At 35.3% G+C, this 18651-nt stretch overlaps 1 protein-coding gene and 1 non-coding gene across 2 annotated transcripts in view; one reads left to right on the forward strand and one right to left on the reverse strand.

Annotated features, from left to right (window-relative positions):
- The window catches only part of Usp14 (ubiquitin specific protease 14), a 152527-nt gene that overhangs the window by 41256 nt on the left and 92620 nt on the right, over window positions 1-18651 (forward strand). The window contains exons 3-5 of the mRNA XM_069823918.1: window positions 1998-2102; window positions 2553-2667; window positions 16409-16679. Coding sequence (XP_069680019.1) covers window positions 1998-2102; window positions 2553-2667; window positions 16409-16679 — 491 coding nt within the window. The remainder of the gene's footprint in view (window positions 1-1997; window positions 2103-2552; window positions 2668-16408; window positions 16680-18651) is intronic.
- Window positions 436-507, reverse strand: TRNAC-GCA (transfer RNA cysteine (anticodon GCA)). The gene has a single exon. It is a non-coding gene; the product is annotated as a tRNA-Cys (tRNA).

An 18651-nucleotide genomic window follows, 5' to 3' on the forward strand; every position in this document is an offset into this window, starting at 1 on the left:
GTTTTATTTTCTTTTCTTCTTGAGATTGCTGTAATCTCTTTACCTTCTTGCTGATAGTCGAATCTGCTTCTTGTTTCGCCATTCAGTATGCACTAAATTAATATTGTTGGTGAGCTGATGTCGCCTGAACATGTGTACTACTCCACTGCTACGAAAAAAAATATAGTCCATTTATGATCAGCTACTATATACATAACACAACCCCTATCAAAGGGACGGAAATCTCTCTGAACTTCACTATACCTATACAGTGTGAAAAGGATATAACTGCATTAATTTGAACAAGTAATAGATATCAATGAAACTAGTAGATAAGTTCAAATAACCGTTTCTTTATCTATAATTATTATTATGATGTATGGAAGTACATATGATATTTTCGTGCAGGTATTCTGCGTTATTATATGATGGATGGACAGAACAGAGAAAAATTCTCTCCGGCACCGGGACTTGAACCCGGATTTTCAGCTCTGCATGCTGACGCTTTATCCACTAAGCCACACCGGATTTCAGTTCTGATGCCAGATCAATCCCCTCAGTTTATGTTCTATCTCTCAATTTTCTCTTTGGTGGCCTACCTTCATATACTGAGAGATAGACCTTCAATTGAGGGGATTTGATCCGACATCGGAACTGGAATCTGGTGTAGCCTAGTGGATAAAGCGTCAGCACATAGAGCTGAAAACCCAAGTTCGAGTCCCGATGCTGGAGAAAATTTTTTTCTGTTCTATCCATCCTGTATCTATCTGTAATGACTATGGAAAAAATCGAATTTCTATTGACAGATTGGAAGTGGCTACATTGCAACAGCGCAATGCTTTGTTTACAATTGTGGCAGTATGAAGTCTAATGCAGTAGTAAAAAGCAAAGGATTTGCTTCTGATTGCATTGAAAGAGAGGTATTTTAGTGAGGAGACGTTCAATAACAGCTGATTTGTGTACTTTCTAAAGACGAAAATTCATACATGTGCTTTATTTTTACGAATAAAGTAAAGAGAATGGAGTACTTAAAGATAACCTTGCAATTCATCATTAACAAATATAAGCAGGCTAATTATGAACATCAGTAGGCCTGTTTTATTAAGAGTTTGTGAATAACAAAAAACAATAAAATTTATTAATATATCCATACTTTCAGCGGAATTACATTGCAAGAAATAAAACTAAATTGCACTTGAACTTGGACAGTAATCAATTCTGTGCAGAACAAATCATAAAATAAACTTTATAAGACATAAAGATAGGCTAGTAACCGCAGTTCTCTATTTCTACAGGCTGGAATTACACATCCAGTCTTTAACACTCGTTGTGTCACAGCAACAAACGTTCTCGGATTTTGCATTCTTCTGTTAGGAAATCTCATCTGATACAGTCTTACTGATTCATAGGAATTCTGTTTTGATTTCCCATCAATTAAAATCTTATCTAGATACAATTAGTAAATTTTGGCATTGTCCTTAATTGACTTTACTTTTAGAATTCCACGAAAAGATTAGCATATGTCTTGCTACTGCTGAGGTACAGCGTAAGAACACAGATAGACAGTGTACACTTGCTGAGCAACCCTTAAGTGCAGTGATGCCAGATTTCCTTGAACGTTCCATCACACTGTAAATGCGTTTTTAATCAGTACGTTATTACACGAAACGTTTTTTTAAATTACAAAGGAATATTTTTTTCACCTTGTTCTTCACGTTGATATCTTACCACTCATATGTCTCAGTACCCAATAGTTTTACCATAAATGGAATTCAAACTGCAGATACGTATTATTTTTTTCAGCTAAACCATTATTTAAATACCAAATGACATTTTACTTTTTGGTTACTTATAACCTAAAGATTCTGTTCTTAAAATGAATGCAGTTATACCCATTTTATCCTATATATTACGAAATGATGCTTTTGCAATATTTATTTATTTATTTGTCTATATTTTATTTATTTACTTCTATATTTATTTATTTACTCATTCATTAATTCATTCATTTATTTCAGGGTGTTACTATCCTTATGATGGGCAGTAAAGAAGATGTTCCTACAGAACCAATTGAAAAACCTTTGTTTGTTGAAGATATGAATGAAAGTGAATTGGCGTCTGCTGTAAGTACTGTAGATGTGATTGTGTAAGATATCCAGCATTAGATCTAGATTCATTTTCCGGGCTGAGAGGCCGTGGTCTATTGGTTGGTTTTATACCAGACGTTTAGGCTGCAACTGCGGCAGACATATTCAGTGGAGTGGTATCAGAGGTCGCAAAACTCTTCTCGGCGTACCTGAGGCAACTGATCTGATCAGTTGCCTCAGGTACGCCGAGAAGAGTTTTGCGACCTCTGATACCACTCCACTGAATATGTCTGCCGCAGTTGCAGCCTAAACGTCTGGTATAAAACCAACCAATAGACCACGGCCTCTCAGCCCGGAAAATGAATCTAGATCTATTGACTCCGGCTGTGAAAGCCTACACTGCAAGATATCCAGCATTGTTCTGTCTTAATGCAATGCATTCATGGGAATGCCTCTTTTCGTAATCTTGTCTTCCCATTGTTTCAGCTTGATATGCCAGCAGGACTTACGAATTTAGGTAATACCTGCTACATGAATGCAACAGTGCAGTGTCTCAAAACTGTTCCTGAGCTTAGGGATGCATTACGAAATTTTCAGGGAGGTTAGTATAACAGGACATAAGTATAAGTAAACAGTGTTATGAAGATGATACATATATTTTCACATTACACATTGGGAATCTAGCATCTCCGGGCTAGAATTTATCTGTCGCTTCTACAATAGATGCCTGCTACACCTCCAATGAAGAATATAGCATCTCCTCTGCGCAGGTGAAGTCTAAACCTTAGTTTATAAAGAGAACGAGACTTCCTCTAAATTTGAGAATTGTTTGTAAATATCTGAAATAATATATTACGCAAATTTTCATGCTTGGCTGAGCCCTGAAAGCCCCCAAACAAGAGACGCTTCTGTTTATTTTTATTATCTTTTAACAATCATACAAAAGACATCTATACTAATAATAAATCTGTAACCAAAATTTTTGTGGTAATTTTCGCTTTTCCAAAAATAATTGATGTTAACATGTATAATTAATCATCCTGAGATCGAAAATCGCTTTTTTGAATTTTTTTTTTGTCTGTCAGTCTGGATGTTTGTTACCTTTTCACGCGATAATGCCTGAACTGATTTATATGAAAATTGGAATGTATTTACGTTCATTCTAACTTAGATTTTAGACTATATGTCATTCAAAATATATTATTTAAAAGGGGATTATAAGGGGGCGTGAATTAAATAAATTGAAATATCCCGCTTATTATTGATTTTTATGCAAAATATTACATAACAAAAGTTTCTTTAAAAATGATTTCTGATAAGTTTTATTCTATGCAAAATTTTGATATGACTGATATTACTATGTTGTATCGAAGTACATAATGATATTTCCGTGCAGGAGTTCTGCATTACCACATGGTGAGATATATCTGTTTTAAAATAACAATGCTTTTTATATCTTTGCCACCTCAAATTAATATACTAGTAATGAAGATAAAACAATTTTTTTTTTATTCAATGCAGTGGTGCTTGACTAGAGTCATTGGCCGTACAATGGTGATAGAAACTAAAATGAAAGAAAACGAAATAAAGTGAACAATGTGCAAGTGAAACTATGAAGGAAAGGATGTCAGCACTGCTGCATTCTTTCTCTGGCCTCCCAGTACCTATCCACAAAGCTGACAGATGAAAGTGCTGGACAAGTCTTTATGTGGTTTGAGTCCATGGTGTCAGAACATCCACAGAGCATGCAGTGGGAGCTGGATAATATACCCAGGCGGTGGAGTTGATTAGCCAGACAGTCATGACCTACTGCGGTGCAGAACTTCGTAACAGCTTCTCTTCTGGGCCATTCGGGGAGAGTGGAGTTTAGTGCGTCCTTCCAGTGTTTATCTTTAATTTGTTCCTCCAAACTTTTATGGAAACATTGTCTCACTCGACTTCTTATATTTGTAGATGCTCTATGAAATGGCAGCATATTAGAATATGAAAGGGGGTTAGTTGTTCCTTTCTTTGCCAGAAAGTCTGCTGCTTCATTCCTGGCAATACCGCAGTGAGAAGGTATCCATTGCAGATGTACAATTTTATTTAGTTTCTTGATGTTTTCTCTGCATTGTTGAATGTCATCATTAGCTGTTGTAATAAGTAGTTTCCAATTGCAGATATCGCTGCTTTTGAGTCACTGAGGAGGACAATGTTTGGAAATGGGAAGGACCTGCACAACAGTTGTTTCACAGCAGTACATATGGCTCTTACTTCTCCATCAAAAGGTGTATGGTTGTTGCCTAGAGTGAGATAGGTAGAGAACAGTTGGCAATGAATTCCGGCTCCAGTGGGCCCGTGTTTTTGTATTTGGGAGCCGTCAATGTACACATGCAGCCATTTGTCTTGTGGGTAGCAGATTTGTAATGTTTCTAAGGCAGAAAGGCGGAGTACTTCACTACATTTGTCGTGTTTATTTTCTATTGCAATAAGATCTAGTGCATAGTCAATATGATATAACGCAGTGGGTTGGTTGGTAGTATCAATTGCTGGGGTTTCCAGGATAGATCCAGATGATGCCTTTCAGTGATTACTTTTTGCAGGAAACCCTCTTGGGTTTTTAATCTGCGGTTGGTGTGTGAGGAGCAAGGGGAGTTTTCAATATCAGACAAACCAGTGAGTTTTTCATGAAGTTTTAACGCTGATTGTCTTATTTCTGATTTGATGTCCATGTTATTGGTATGTAGCAATAGTGAGTTTATTGGTGTTGATTTGACAGCACCAGTAATCAGTCTCATAGCTTGATTTTGGACACAGTCTAGCTTACTGATTGTCTGATCAGATGCAGTTGTAAGGGCACCACAGCAATATATCATGATTGGTTTCACATACGTCTTATAAGTACAGTTTAGCGTAGATGTAGCACATCCCCATTTGGTTCCAGCAAGCCACTTTAGTAAGGATAATAATCTACCATGGGTTCTTGAAGCTATCTCGGAGCAATGATCTTTCCATGTGAGCTTATTATCAAGAGTGGCGCCCAGGTACTTGAATGTATAGACATTGTCCATTGTCCAGATAAAACAAAATATGACTCTGCATTTATTTAAGGCAGCCATGGAGTCCTTGGACAACAATCGAATTAATATTTATTTAACAACCTTTTTTGTACGGATGATATTCATATGTGTTTATAATATTGTCATTGTTCCTGCAATAACTCCTATACGCGAAATATAAAATTTTGCAGTAAGAAGAAAAAACACATTTATTAGTGGAATTTTTTTCATTTATTTATTTTACACATTTAAATAACATCTATGTGCAGTCAGATTACATAATTTATAACAATAATTTACACTTACCAAGCCAGTGTGTCACAGTTATAAAAATATATGCTTAATATTCACATAGGAGGTTTTACTTGTTCCTCTACATCATATGGGAGGAATTGCATTGCATAGCCTACAGTATAACAAACGGTAATAAGAAGTATAACCCTAAACACAGTTACAATGAAACTGACAAATTGTGTTTAATTGAGGGGGTCCCGGCAAGAAAGTGCCAACCCACATTTTTACACTTTTGAAATAAGGCAAGTTGAATGTTTGATCAAATCCTCAAATCATAGAAAAAGTTAAATTTTGATTCTACATGTGTAATGAGTTTCCTTGATATATTTTTAATTAAAATGTCAAATATATTGTACATATTTTTTATTATTTTATATTAAAAATTTATATTTATATGTATAATGTTCCATTGCTTGACACAATCTTGGCCAAAAGAATTACTAATTATATAGTGTGAAGTTTAATTGACATTAGAAATGTTATATTTTCAGCTATTATTTACCATTTTTTAAGACAAAGAAACTTTATATTAATTTCGTTACTTCCCAAAAGACAAACAATAACCTAAAATATAGGGTATTTCAAAAGTCACTTCAAACATTTAACCCCTGTAAATATTATAATATTTGAGATAGGATAGAAACAAAAACATCACAGTGTTGGGCAAACAACGGGGTTTACAAAACATTGAGAAGATGTCTGCCGTTCTCTTGTTCAACGTACAGCATTCTGTCTGCGACACCATGCACAGCATTTTGCAGATAATGTCTTGGAATATTGGCAATTTCTTGCGAGATGACATCTTTCAGTTGCAGTAGGCTTGTTGGATGTGTCAGGAAAACTCGTTCTTTAAGGTAACCCCACAACCAAATAAGTCGTCCGGATTGAAATCTGGAGATCGCGGAGGCCACATTGTTGGATAGTGCCTACTGATGACTTTGGTCGGAAAACGAACCTCAATTAAACGTGTTAACTCCACCATTAATTTTTAGTAGGTTATTTTACGATGCTTTATCAACATCTTAGGTTATTTAGTGTCTAAATGAAATGAAGCTGATAATGCCAGTGAAATAAATCCGGGGTCCAGCACTGAAGTTACCCAGCATTTGCTCATATTGGGTTGAGGGAAAACCCCCAAAAAAACCTCAACCAAGTAACTTGTCCCGACCGGGAATTGAATCTGGGTCACCTTGTTTCCCGGCCAGACGCACTAACCGTTACTCCACAGGTGTGAACAATAATGGAATAAGGCAGACTGTTACAGTACACGGGAAGCACTACTACAGCATGTTACAGAACTTCATCATCCCTAGACAGAGGAATCACGATATGGAAAACATAATCTTCATGCAAGATGGCGCTCCACCCAACATCTTTATCCCTGCAAAATAATTTATTACACATATGTTTGGCGATCGTGTCATCAGTAGGCACTTTCCAACAATGTGGCCTCCGCGATCTCCAGATTTCAATCCGGCCGACTTTTGGTTGTGGGGTTACCTTAAAGAACGAGTTTTCCTAACACATCCAACAACCTTACTGCAACTGAAAGGTGCCATCTCGCAAGAAATTGCCAATAATCCAAGACAGTATCTGCAAAATGCTGTGCATGGTGTCGCAGACAGAAAGCTGTATGTTGAACAAGAGAACAATGGACATCTTCCCAATGTTTTGTAAACCCCGTTGTCTGCCCAACACTGTGATGTTTTTGTTTTTTTCCTATCTCAAATTTTATATTTATAGCGGTTTAATGTTTAAACTGACTTTCGAAATACCCTATACATCTTCCACAGCATATTCCCCATCGTCACCATCATCATCAAATATCAAGTTGAGGAAAAAGCCATGGTGGATTGGGGGACATATTCCATTAGCTTTATTACATCTGTAAGTTTGATTTCCTTTATTTTCACAGATCACACATTTTTCTGTCTACAGTCATGGTACTTCAAGAAACCTCTTCAAATTTCATATTCATTCTGCTGTTGTTCATTCATTCTGCTGTTGTTCATTTGTTCTCTGTGATTTTGAAGGCTGTCAGTGCTCATAAATTATTTTTTTCCAAACTCTTACTGACCTTCCATTAATTTTAACAATGAAAATGAAAATGCATTGTTCATAGCAATTTTCTGGGGAATTCTTCTTGTACCTTTGCTTTACATGACCGGCCTCAATACTGCCGAATAGATCAGTATTTTGCTTAACAAAGTCTCCTAAAATCCCAGAATCCATTGAACACTTTTTTAATTGTATCTGCATCTAAATCAAAGCATCTTAATGTACACTTGTACATTTCTCCTATTGTTGCTGACGTGACAGGTTTACCTGCTGTTGAAATATATTTGCGACCTTCATTTTTTCGTTATTTATTTCGATTAACCTCCTTCATATTTTGCACTCTCTTCCTCAATGTAGATTGTTTTTCAGGACTGTTGAATGAAGATCTACCGTGAGCTAACTCTTTTTCTTCTTCTCGTGGCAAGATAGTTCTATTGTCATCTTGAAGGAAATGTATTACTGATATAGTTGAAAAATATATTTTAATAATGCATTTTTTCTTTCAATACAAAATACCATGTTATAAAAGTCAAATTAGTTCACATGTTTATACTACTCAGAAATCTACTTGATGGCAATTCAATAATATGGTAACACACTCATAAATATTAAGGGTGCTGTTCATAGACATTTCGCAGCACGCGCTACAAGTGTACAAAGCTAGCCCCTGCTATCCACTGGTTACTTGTACAGAATTCAAATCATATCCTATCGCTAACACTGGTTTATGAATACGAAAAACGCTGATCATCCACTGGAAACCCGCGCTAAAAATGTCTATGAATACGGCCCTAAATATTTAGGACAAGAAAATGCCAAACAACATATTGCAAAAATTTAGGGCAAGAAAATGCCAAGTAATAATTTTAATTTTAAGAATATCTTGACTCACATAAGATAATAAAAGGAACAATATGTTAGACATTAATGCACAGTATCATTACTTTAAATAAATAATGAAAAAGCAATTAGGCCTATAAACATGTTTTTTGAAATGAAATGCATACTTTGACCAACCAACACATCTACATTTAACACCCTGAGGGCAATATAATGCCAAGCAACACTTAACTGTATTTCAGTTTTTGATATTAATTCTTCTTCAGAAAGTGGCAAATATTCAGAATCAGAGCTGGAATCACTGCTTTCATAATTTGATTCATTAGAAAACTTCAGATTCCTCCAGTGCACAATTCTCTCCAAACTACCTTTGTTGCTTGACATTGTCTTGCTGTTATAGAAGATGCATGAAGTATTAGGGCAAGAACATAAAACAGATAATAGAGCCATCTGTTAAGTTTTATGCAGAAACGTTTGACACCATAATTTTAAATATATTATTTCCCATGAAATGGCATGATTAGTTCAATTTGACCAAAAATGTGGCTTGGCACTTTCTTGCCGGGACCCCCTCAATTAAACAATTTAAATTGTTGAAAGTGTGATATTTATGACTTGTACTTAAGGTCATAAAGTGAATGGTGATATTTATCTTTTACTGATTTAATCTATTGAAGGTGCTTATATTTAGTTTCAGTAAATTGTAACTGTTAATCATACAAGGGATTGACAGCACCGGACTGAACCCTCCTCCTCCTCCAACATATACGTCAACATATATGCCTACCTTGGAGTCAGGCCACAAAGGGAAACATTGAAGGAGGAGGGTTCAGTCCTGTGCTGTGGATTGAATTGGTGCCAGAGCGAATTTTTCTCCTCAAATATGTTGTTGTTGTTGTCTAGTGCCTTGCATCTGGCAATGAAGCCATTAGCAGTCGTGCTTTCCAATACTTTTGAACTGTAGTTTCTTCTGATCTTAATGCTTCACAGGTCTTCAAGTGATCTTCATTCATTTCTGCTGGATCGTTACACAGGACACATATTGGTGAAGCTGAGATACCTATTCTGTAGAGATGACTTGCTAGACAGTCATGATTTGTCAATAGTCTGAAGACTGCAACTGCTGTTTTCCTTGGTCTCTGGGCGATTATATCTGGGTTGGAAAGTAGTGTAATCCATTTTTTGCCTTTAGCATTTGATTCTATTTCTTGTAGGTATGAATGAGAAAATTTTGTAGTGATCAAGCGTTTTATTGAGGAATATGATAAATTAAATTTAGACTTTTGTTTTATTGTTGTGCCTTTCTTTGCAAATGTGTCTGCGGTTTCATTCCCCAAGACTCCACAGTGTGCTGGAATCTATTGGAGATGGACAATCTTATTAACTTTTTGGAGTTGTGTTAACATTTTGTAGCATTCTCTTATTTTTGTTGACTTCTTTGTAGCATTTGAACATATTCCCTGAATTGCAGCTTTAGAATCTAAAAGAATTACTGTCTTGTTATATTTATTTAAGGGAAGATTTAATAATTGTCGGAGAGCAATGTGTATAGCCTCTATTTCACCATCATAATTTGTTGTGTCTCTGCCAACAGAATGATAAAAGGAAAAATGTGTACATGTAACTCCAGCTCCAGTAAGGTTTTCTGTGGTGGATCCATTGGTATATATGTGTAGCCATTCTTCTGTAGGGTATTTAGTATTGATCGTTTCCAGTGCTAGAAGTTTTTGTATTTCTTTTGGCGTGTCTGATTTACTTATTTCCTCTGTTAATTCCAAACTGAAGGTAGGTTGCAATAATTCCAATGGATTTTCTCTTATGAGTAAATTTTCTCTGGTGTTAGGAATGTTTAATTTGGATTTAATCTGTGTTACCTTTTCTAGGAAACTACTAGGAGTTTTAAGGATTGAAGAAGGGAGGTTCTTTTCTGTCCATTGAGAGTTTGGCAGTCGTGACATTTTCTCATGTTGGAACAGTGCTTGTTCTTGTATTTTTGTTGTTATTGATGGGATCCGTGTTAAGGCAAGCATGGCATCAACAGGTGTGGATTTGACTGCTCCAGTGATTAGACGAAGAGCCTGATTTTGTAGTTGTTCAAGTTTATTGATGTTAGCATTTGCTGCTGTTATTAGTGCTTCAGAACAGTACAAAGTATTTGGGGCAAAGAGGGATGAAGTTACAGGAGAATGGAAAAAGTTACCCAACACAAAACTGCAAGCATTATATTCTTCACCTGACATAATTAGGAACATTAAATCCAGACGTTTGAGATGGGCAGGGTATATAGCAAGTATGAGCGAATCCAGAAATGCATATTGAGTGTTAGTTGGGAGACCGGAAGGAAAAATTTCCTTTGGGGAGGTCAAAACTTAGATGGGAGGATAATATTAAAATGGATTTGAGGGAGGTGGGTTATGATGACAGAGACTGGATTAATCTTGCACAGGATAAGGACCAATAGCAGGCTCATGTGAGGGCAGTAATTGACCTGCAGGTTCCTTAAAATCCATTTGTAAGTAAGTAAGTAATAAATTAATTATTCACTAACAATAACAAAGCTGTATTTGGAAATATAACAAATTTAAGTCAATGATATTTATTTATAACAAGTGCACCGAAGCGCATGGGTATGGCTAGTACATAAATAAAATTATATACTTTGCACCCAAATAATTTCAAATTTATGTACAGTATTTAATACACTAGGTTAACACTACATTAGGCATTGCAGCCCAAAAAAGCAGAAGCTCATCCTCGGGCGCAGTCACTTTAGTTATACAAAATTGAAGAGTGTTCATTACTAAAATACAAATCATGTAATATATATAAATATAGAAAATACAAAAGTACACGAGTGTTAGATTACAATTTTAAACTCAGCGTAAGAAAAGACAGAACAATAAAATAATTAATCTAATTTGTTTCCTAAATCTATGTTTGTTCATTGTACTTAGTTCAGGGTAAGCTCTAATTAATGCGTTATATATTCTGGGTCCAAAATTTCTGCTGTTTTTTAATCCAGCAGTTGTGTGGTGTTTGGGGGTGTTTAGAGAGAAACTGTAGTTTTGTCTCGTATGGTATTCATGAGGATCAAATTTTAATTTGTTGTAATTTTATTTAAGTAAATCGGCAATGTATGTTTATAAATTTGCTCTAGATTTGATACACCAAATTCTTGAAAAATTAATTTCGTTGGGTAATCAAAAGTTTATATAGACAAATTTTGATCATTCTTTTTGGAGCAAATTTAAAGGGTGGAGTGTCGATTTTGCCATTCCTTCCCAACCTAATATACCATACTGAATTATTGATTGAAACAGAGCTAAGTATACAATATGCAGAACATAAATAGATAAATAAGAATGAAGAATGGAAAATTTGTGGATTGTTTTACGCAATCTGTTACACAGGAAGGACATATGCTTGTCTCATTTTAAATGTTGGTCAATAATAATACCTAAATATTTAACTTATGAGGATATAGTCAAGGTGTGACATGCGCAAGTAGGTAGATTACAATAATGTATTGTTATATCTCTGTTATTAATTATTTTTAGTTGTTCAAGGCCATGTGATGTTAATGAAAATGGTATTAATTTTGTTTTAGAAATGTTCGAAGAAAGTAAGTGAGCATCCAGCCATTCTTTAATAATGTTAATACCACTGTTAGAATTTTGATAAGTTTCATTCCAGTGCAAACCGCTAAATATAACCACAGCATAAGAATACAGAGTACCTGAATATTTCTCAATGTCAATTTTAAGTAAGTTGTTGATACATATTAAAAACAAGACAGGACCTAAAATCATCCCCTAAGGTACATCTGTATCAATGTTATGTGATTCATTGATTTTAATTGATTGAGTTCTGTTACTTAAGTAAGATTTAAATAATTTTAAAGCCAATCCATTAATAAAAAAAATTTAACTTTCATTTTTCACATTGCACATACAGAAATTTTGTATAATCCAAAATATTAAGACATCTGAATATGCTTCTGTGTGTGCAATATTTTTACACAAATTCACAAGAAATATCTATTTCTATATTTTATTGTACAGTACATTATATATTTGCATCTCGATAACAAGCTCAACATGAAAGAACACATTACTTGACATCAGAAGAAGTAACATACAGAAGTAATATCTTAAAACGTCTAGGAGGTGTGAAATGAGGAAATACACAAGAAACCCTTAACAAAACATACAAAAATACATTAAGCCAATTATAACTTACGGAAATGAGGCACTAATTGCTTCTTCAAACCATCAAATCAAAATATTTTAACCCTTCAAAATAATGCATTGGATGTTGTAATTGGGCAAGTAAAAACAACACCAGGAATAGCACTGCAGTTATATACATCAAATAAGCTAATATCAGCAAAGATAATAAATAATCAAAAACAGTAATAAAATTAAGCACAGTAAATGATAAACCACGAACAGAACAGTGTAATATTCGACTGAAAACATAAATACCTCCAGTACAAAAAAAAAAATAGAAAATCGCTTAAAATATATACAACTCAACTATGAAGCAGAAGCTACAATTAAGTCTACAAATCAGCTTAAATAATGAATAATACCTTCATCTATTAGAAAAAGTATGGAAACAAGCATAGGCGGAGTTATGGGGGGCATGGGGGCACTGCCCTCCCAAACTTGTCTGAACTCTTATTTTTTTCTATTAATGTTAGAAAATATTTAATTCAAAATATCTTTTTTGCTTTTGTTTATGATTAAGTTTCTGTGCTTAAATTGATGAATTAATGTCTTCAGATCATGTGTCTAAGAATTCCTGTCCCATTCCGAGGCTTATTTGAAGGTTCGTAACAAGCTGTTTTTTATGGCTCCAGGTATCGATCAAATTCCAGCAGAATTAATACAAGAGGGTGGAAGCGCATTGTCTGACGAAATTTATAAGCTTGTACTTGCTATCTGGGAAAAGGAAATTGTACCAGAACAATGGAAGGAGTCCATAATCGTACCTATCTTTAAGAAGGGGGACAAGACTAACTGTAGTAACTTTCGAGGAATATCACTTTTGTTGACGTCGTACAAAATTTTGTCCAATATTCTTTTGAGAAGATTAACTGCATATGTAGGTGAAATTATTGGGGATCATCAGTGTGGTTTTAGGCATAATAGATCAACTATTGATCAGATATTTTGTATTTGACAGATAATGGAGAAAAAATGGGAGTATAAGGGTACAGTGCATCAGTTATTAATAGAGTTCAAAAAGGCATATGACTCGGTTAAGAGAGAAGTTTTGTATAATATTCTTATTGAATTTGGTATTCCCAAGAAACTAGTTCGACTGATAAAAATGTGTCTCAGTGAAACGTACAGCAGAGTCCATATAGGTCAATTTCTGTCAGATGCGTTTCCAATTCAATGTGGGCTAAAGCAAGGAGATGCACTATCACCTTTACTTTTTAACTTTGCTCTAGAATATGCCATTAGGAAAGTCCAGGATCACAGAGAGGGTTTGGAGTTGAACAGGTTACATCAGCTGCTTGTCTATGCGGATGACGTGAATATGTTAGGAGAAAATCCACAAACGATTAGGGAAAACACGGAAATTTTACTTGAAGCAAGTAAAGAGGTAGTAGGTTTGGAAGTAAATCCCGAAAAGACAAAGTATATGATTATGTCTCGTGACGAGAATATTGTATGAAATGGAAATATAACAATTGGAAATTTATCTTTTGAAGAGGTGGAAAAATTCAAATACCTGGGAGCAGCAGTAACAAATATAAATGATATACAGAGATTGTGTGCACTCGATGTGGGTCTCTGGCATTTTGTCAGCCCACGCGAGTTGTGTGGATATAAAGGGAAAAAAAGAGACGGTGTCGGGTGGAGTTCCCGGGTAGCTCAGTTGGTATGAGTGCTGGTACATTCAACCAGAGGTCCCGGGATCGATACCCAGCCCCGGAACAATTTTTCCCTTGAAATTATTCAAATCTGTTTTACAGGGAGCTTTACCTTAAAGACTAGATTTGCATAAAATATAAATGATACTCGGGAGGAAATTAAACACAGAATAAATATGGGAAATGTCTGTTATTATTCGGTTGAGAAGCTTTTATCATCCAGTCTGCTGTCAAAAAATCTGAAAGTTAGAATTTATAAAACAGATATATTACTGGTTGTTCTTTATGGTTGTGAAACTTGGACTCTCACTTTGAGAGAGGAACATAGGTTAAGGGTGTTTGAGAATAAGGTGCTTAGGAAAATATTTTGGGCTAAGAGGAATGAAGTTACAGGAGAATGGAGAAAATTACACAACACAGAACTATACGCATTGTATTCTTCACCTCACATAATTAGGAACATTAAATCCAGACGTTTGATATGGGCAGGGCATGTAGCACGTATGGGCGAATCCAGTATTGCATATAGAGTGTTAATTGAGAGGCCGGAGGAAAAAAAGACCTATGGGGAGGCCGAGACGTAGATGGGAAGATAATATTAAAATAGATTTGAGGGAGGTGGGATATGATGATAGAGACTGATTAATCTTGCTCAGGATAGGGACCAGTGGTGGGCTTATGTGAGGGCGGCAGTGAACCTCCGGATTCCTTAAAAGCCAGTAAAGAATTAAAATACTCATTCTATTTACACATTAAAAATGCCCATTTTACTTAAATACTTTAAACTGCTGATATTTTGAGAAGAGTGGATCCCAATTTCGCAGCACATTCCTGGCAGGTCATATTGAAGTTGGTTAAGATAGTAAGCAGGGCTCGAACAGTTTCTAAATAATTCTGGATTTTTTTGGATCTCCACAACATTTTCATAGGAAAAAAAATTTTCTTCACTGAACATTATTTCCAGGAAAACGTGGAGATATTTCGATCAACTTCTGGATGTGCACATAGAAAATCACTTTCTTTAAGAAAATAGAAAAGAATTGCACTCCATTTTGAAAGAAGAGTAACATTTTTTAATTCCACTTTGTTATTTTCTATGATGTCACATATTTCTTCAAGCAAGAAATTTCATAAAATAGATTATTTCATCTACAAAAAAAAAAAAAATAATGGAATGCCTCTTAAAATTTCTCTCTTTCTGGAGGACATCTCTCCAATATACATTTCACAGGTATGAATGAATACCAAAGGCACAGTGATATTTAACAGCATTTTCATAAAATTATAATAATTAACACTTAAAATTCTGGGATATCTGGGGACAAATTATTAAATTTGGGGACATTCTGGGGACAAATTTTGTTCGGAGACGAAAAGCAAAATTCGTCTGGTAACCTTATATTAGAAATAGTGGTTTGTAGTAATTATTAAAGCTATTGCTTGTCATATAACAAACAGAACTGTGGAATTGACTTCAGTTTTTAACTTTTTGAAAGACAGTTAATGAAACAGTATTCTATTATGGACATTCATTATCATCATACTTCTCCTGGTTCTGTTTTTAAAGTTCTGTGGATTGTTTCACACACGTAGTAGAATCTTAACAATTTTCGTTCTAGATCTTTATCCTCGTCATATGAAGTGAGACATTCCAGATAATTAATTAAATGTGCTAGCTTGTTTTATTGTTGTCCATAGGTCCTTTTAGAATCAAATTCTAGGCCATTTGGGTGAGATGCTGTCTGCTGACTGAATTATGGTTGGATTTTTGTTCCCTCCTCAATCATCACCATCATCATCATCATCATCATCATCATCATCATCATCATCGTCGTCATCACTGACATAGGGCTACCTCCTCCTTTTCCTTGTTCTGTTCATTGTTCTCTCCTTCTTTTTCTTTTCTTTGTCCTCTTCTCCTTCCCCTATTTCTCATCCTCATGCTCTTCCATTCTTCCAGTTCACCCTCGTTCTTCCTCCTATTTGTAGTCTTCCTTGTGCCTCTCTCTCTATTAGTCATTCGGATCCTCTTCTCCTGTCCCTCATCCTTATCCTTGCATCTTCCTCTTTCTCTCTCTCTTTCTCTCTCCCTCCTTCCCTCCCTCCCTCCCTTCTGTTGTCTCCTGGGTCTTCGTTTTCATTGCACTTGTATTTTATCACATTACCACATAGATTTCTACTGTACTGAATTCACGACAGTGATTTATATTCTTTTATGTTTCATTCAGGAGTAACGATGGCTGGTGGTATGGTGCCTGCACAGTCTATCACAGCTGCACTGCGAGATTTATACGATTCAATGGACAAGGGTGCCTCTATTCCTCCTATCATCCTTCTTCAGGTCCTTCATATGGCTTTCCCACGGTTTGCTGAAAAAAGTGATCATGGAGGTTTTACACAGCAAGATGCTAATGAATGTTGGACGGAACTAGTCAGAATGTTACAGCAGAAGCTTGCACCAAAAACAACTGAAGGATTAGAATCCTCATCGACATTCAAGTAAGAACATGTTTGTAATGTTGAAAGGGTTGGGATTATTGTGAAGCTGTGTGCACAAAATAGAATATTAATTATTCACTCTTCGTTCATTTGAGTGTTGAAATGTTTCAGCATGACAAGTTTTTTTCTTGCTTTTCTTGTGGTTTTCGTTTTCATAGCTTCACTATAGTACTGTTATTTCTGTAGTGCTCGGGTTAAAGTGACACAAGTCAGTTTCGACAAACCTTTTTTGAGAATTTATTGACAACTTAGGTAACATCTGTTCACTTGGAAAAAATTACATAGGTATTCCTCCCATTACAATAATTCATACAGAAAAAAATAAAATCGACATAAACCAGTGTAAGTTGTCAATAAATTATCAAAAAAGGTTTGTGAAAACTGACTTATGTCCGGAACAATTTTTCCCTCGAAATTATTCAAATCAACTTTACAGGGAGTCATACCTGAAATCTTGATTTGCATAATACACGTCACTGTTCGTTAACAGAAAACCACAATTTAAGTCACACGGAGTTAGTGTGCACTCGAAGTTGGTTGCTTGACGGTTGTCAGCCCACTTTGAGGTCTGTGGATATAGAGGGAAAAATTGGATCGGTGTCGGTTAGAGTTCCCGAGTAGCTCAGTGGTAGAGCGTTGGTACGTTAAACCAAAGGTCCCGGGTTCGATACCCGGCTCCGGAACAATTTTTCCCTCGAAATTATTCAAATCAACTTTACAGGGAGTCATACCTGAAATCTTGATTTGCATAATACACGTCACTGTTCGTTAACAGAAAACCACAATTTAAGTCACACGGAGTTAGTGTGCACTCGAAGTTGGTTGCTTGACGGTTGTCAGCCCACTTTGAGGTCTGTGGATATAGAGGGAAAAATTGGATCGCTGTCGGTTAGAGTTCCCGAGTAGCTCAGTGGTAGAGCGTTGGTACGTTAAACCAAAGGTCCCGGGTTCGATACCCGGCTCCGGAACAATTTTTCCCTCGAAATTATTCATGACTTATGTCACTTTTCCCAAGCACTGCAAATTTATAAAAGTTAAAGCCAACTAGGTTTATTTTCAGTTTTGACATTTTCTTCCTTTTCCTCTTCTTTGTTGTACTCCTATTTTAGCTGAATCTTTCGTTCTTATTATCACTTGAAAGGTTAAAATTGCATTCCAGTATTCTCAGATATGGTGTTGCTTATTACAAATTAGCAGTATCATTTTTATTAGCATAATATTGACAAGGAGGGCTATGCATTTACAATTGAAGAGTCCAGGAGAAAAAACCTGGTAAGTCTAAAATTATCGATTTTCTGATTTTGATGTTATTTAATACAATAGTTCATACATCTTGATTATAGTTCAGTTAAAGTAGATTTTTATGATTTAAATGTACAAAAAAACAACCTTTAATAACCCAACACAAATGATATATATATATATATATATATATATAATTTATATTTTTATTTATATATTTGGTTGCTTATTTGTTTATTTATTTACTTGGTAGAGTTAAGGCCTTCAGGCTTTCTCTTCCACTCAACCAGAACTAACTACTACAAACAATATAAAATATTTTGTTGTTGTTTTCTAATGCCAGGCGTTTGACAGTAAAGTCATTTGACCTCTTGCACTCCAATATTTTTCAACGATATTGTCATGGTCAGCCACTGAAGCACAGATTTTGAGGTGTTCCGAATCCATTTCTTGATTTGAATTGCACAATGGACAGTTAGGGGACTGATGTATTTCAATTCTATGCAAGTGGTTGGCCAAACAGTCATGGCCTGTTGTCAATTTAATTGCAGCTACAGACGATTTGCGTGGTAAATCGGGAATTAACTGTGGATTATGATGCAGAGAGTTCCATTTTTTCCCTTCAGATTGTGTTATCAAATTCTGTTTGTTGAAGTCTAAGTATGTAGATTTCATAAATCTTTTCATAGAGTAATACGTAGATTTAGTAACAGGTCTGTAAGTAACAGTA

Source organism: Periplaneta americana, chromosome 4 (assembly GCF_040183065.1).
Source record: "Periplaneta americana isolate PAMFEO1 chromosome 4, P.americana_PAMFEO1_priV1, whole genome shotgun sequence".
NCBI lineage: Eukaryota > Metazoa > Arthropoda > Insecta > Blattodea > Blattidae > Periplaneta > Periplaneta americana.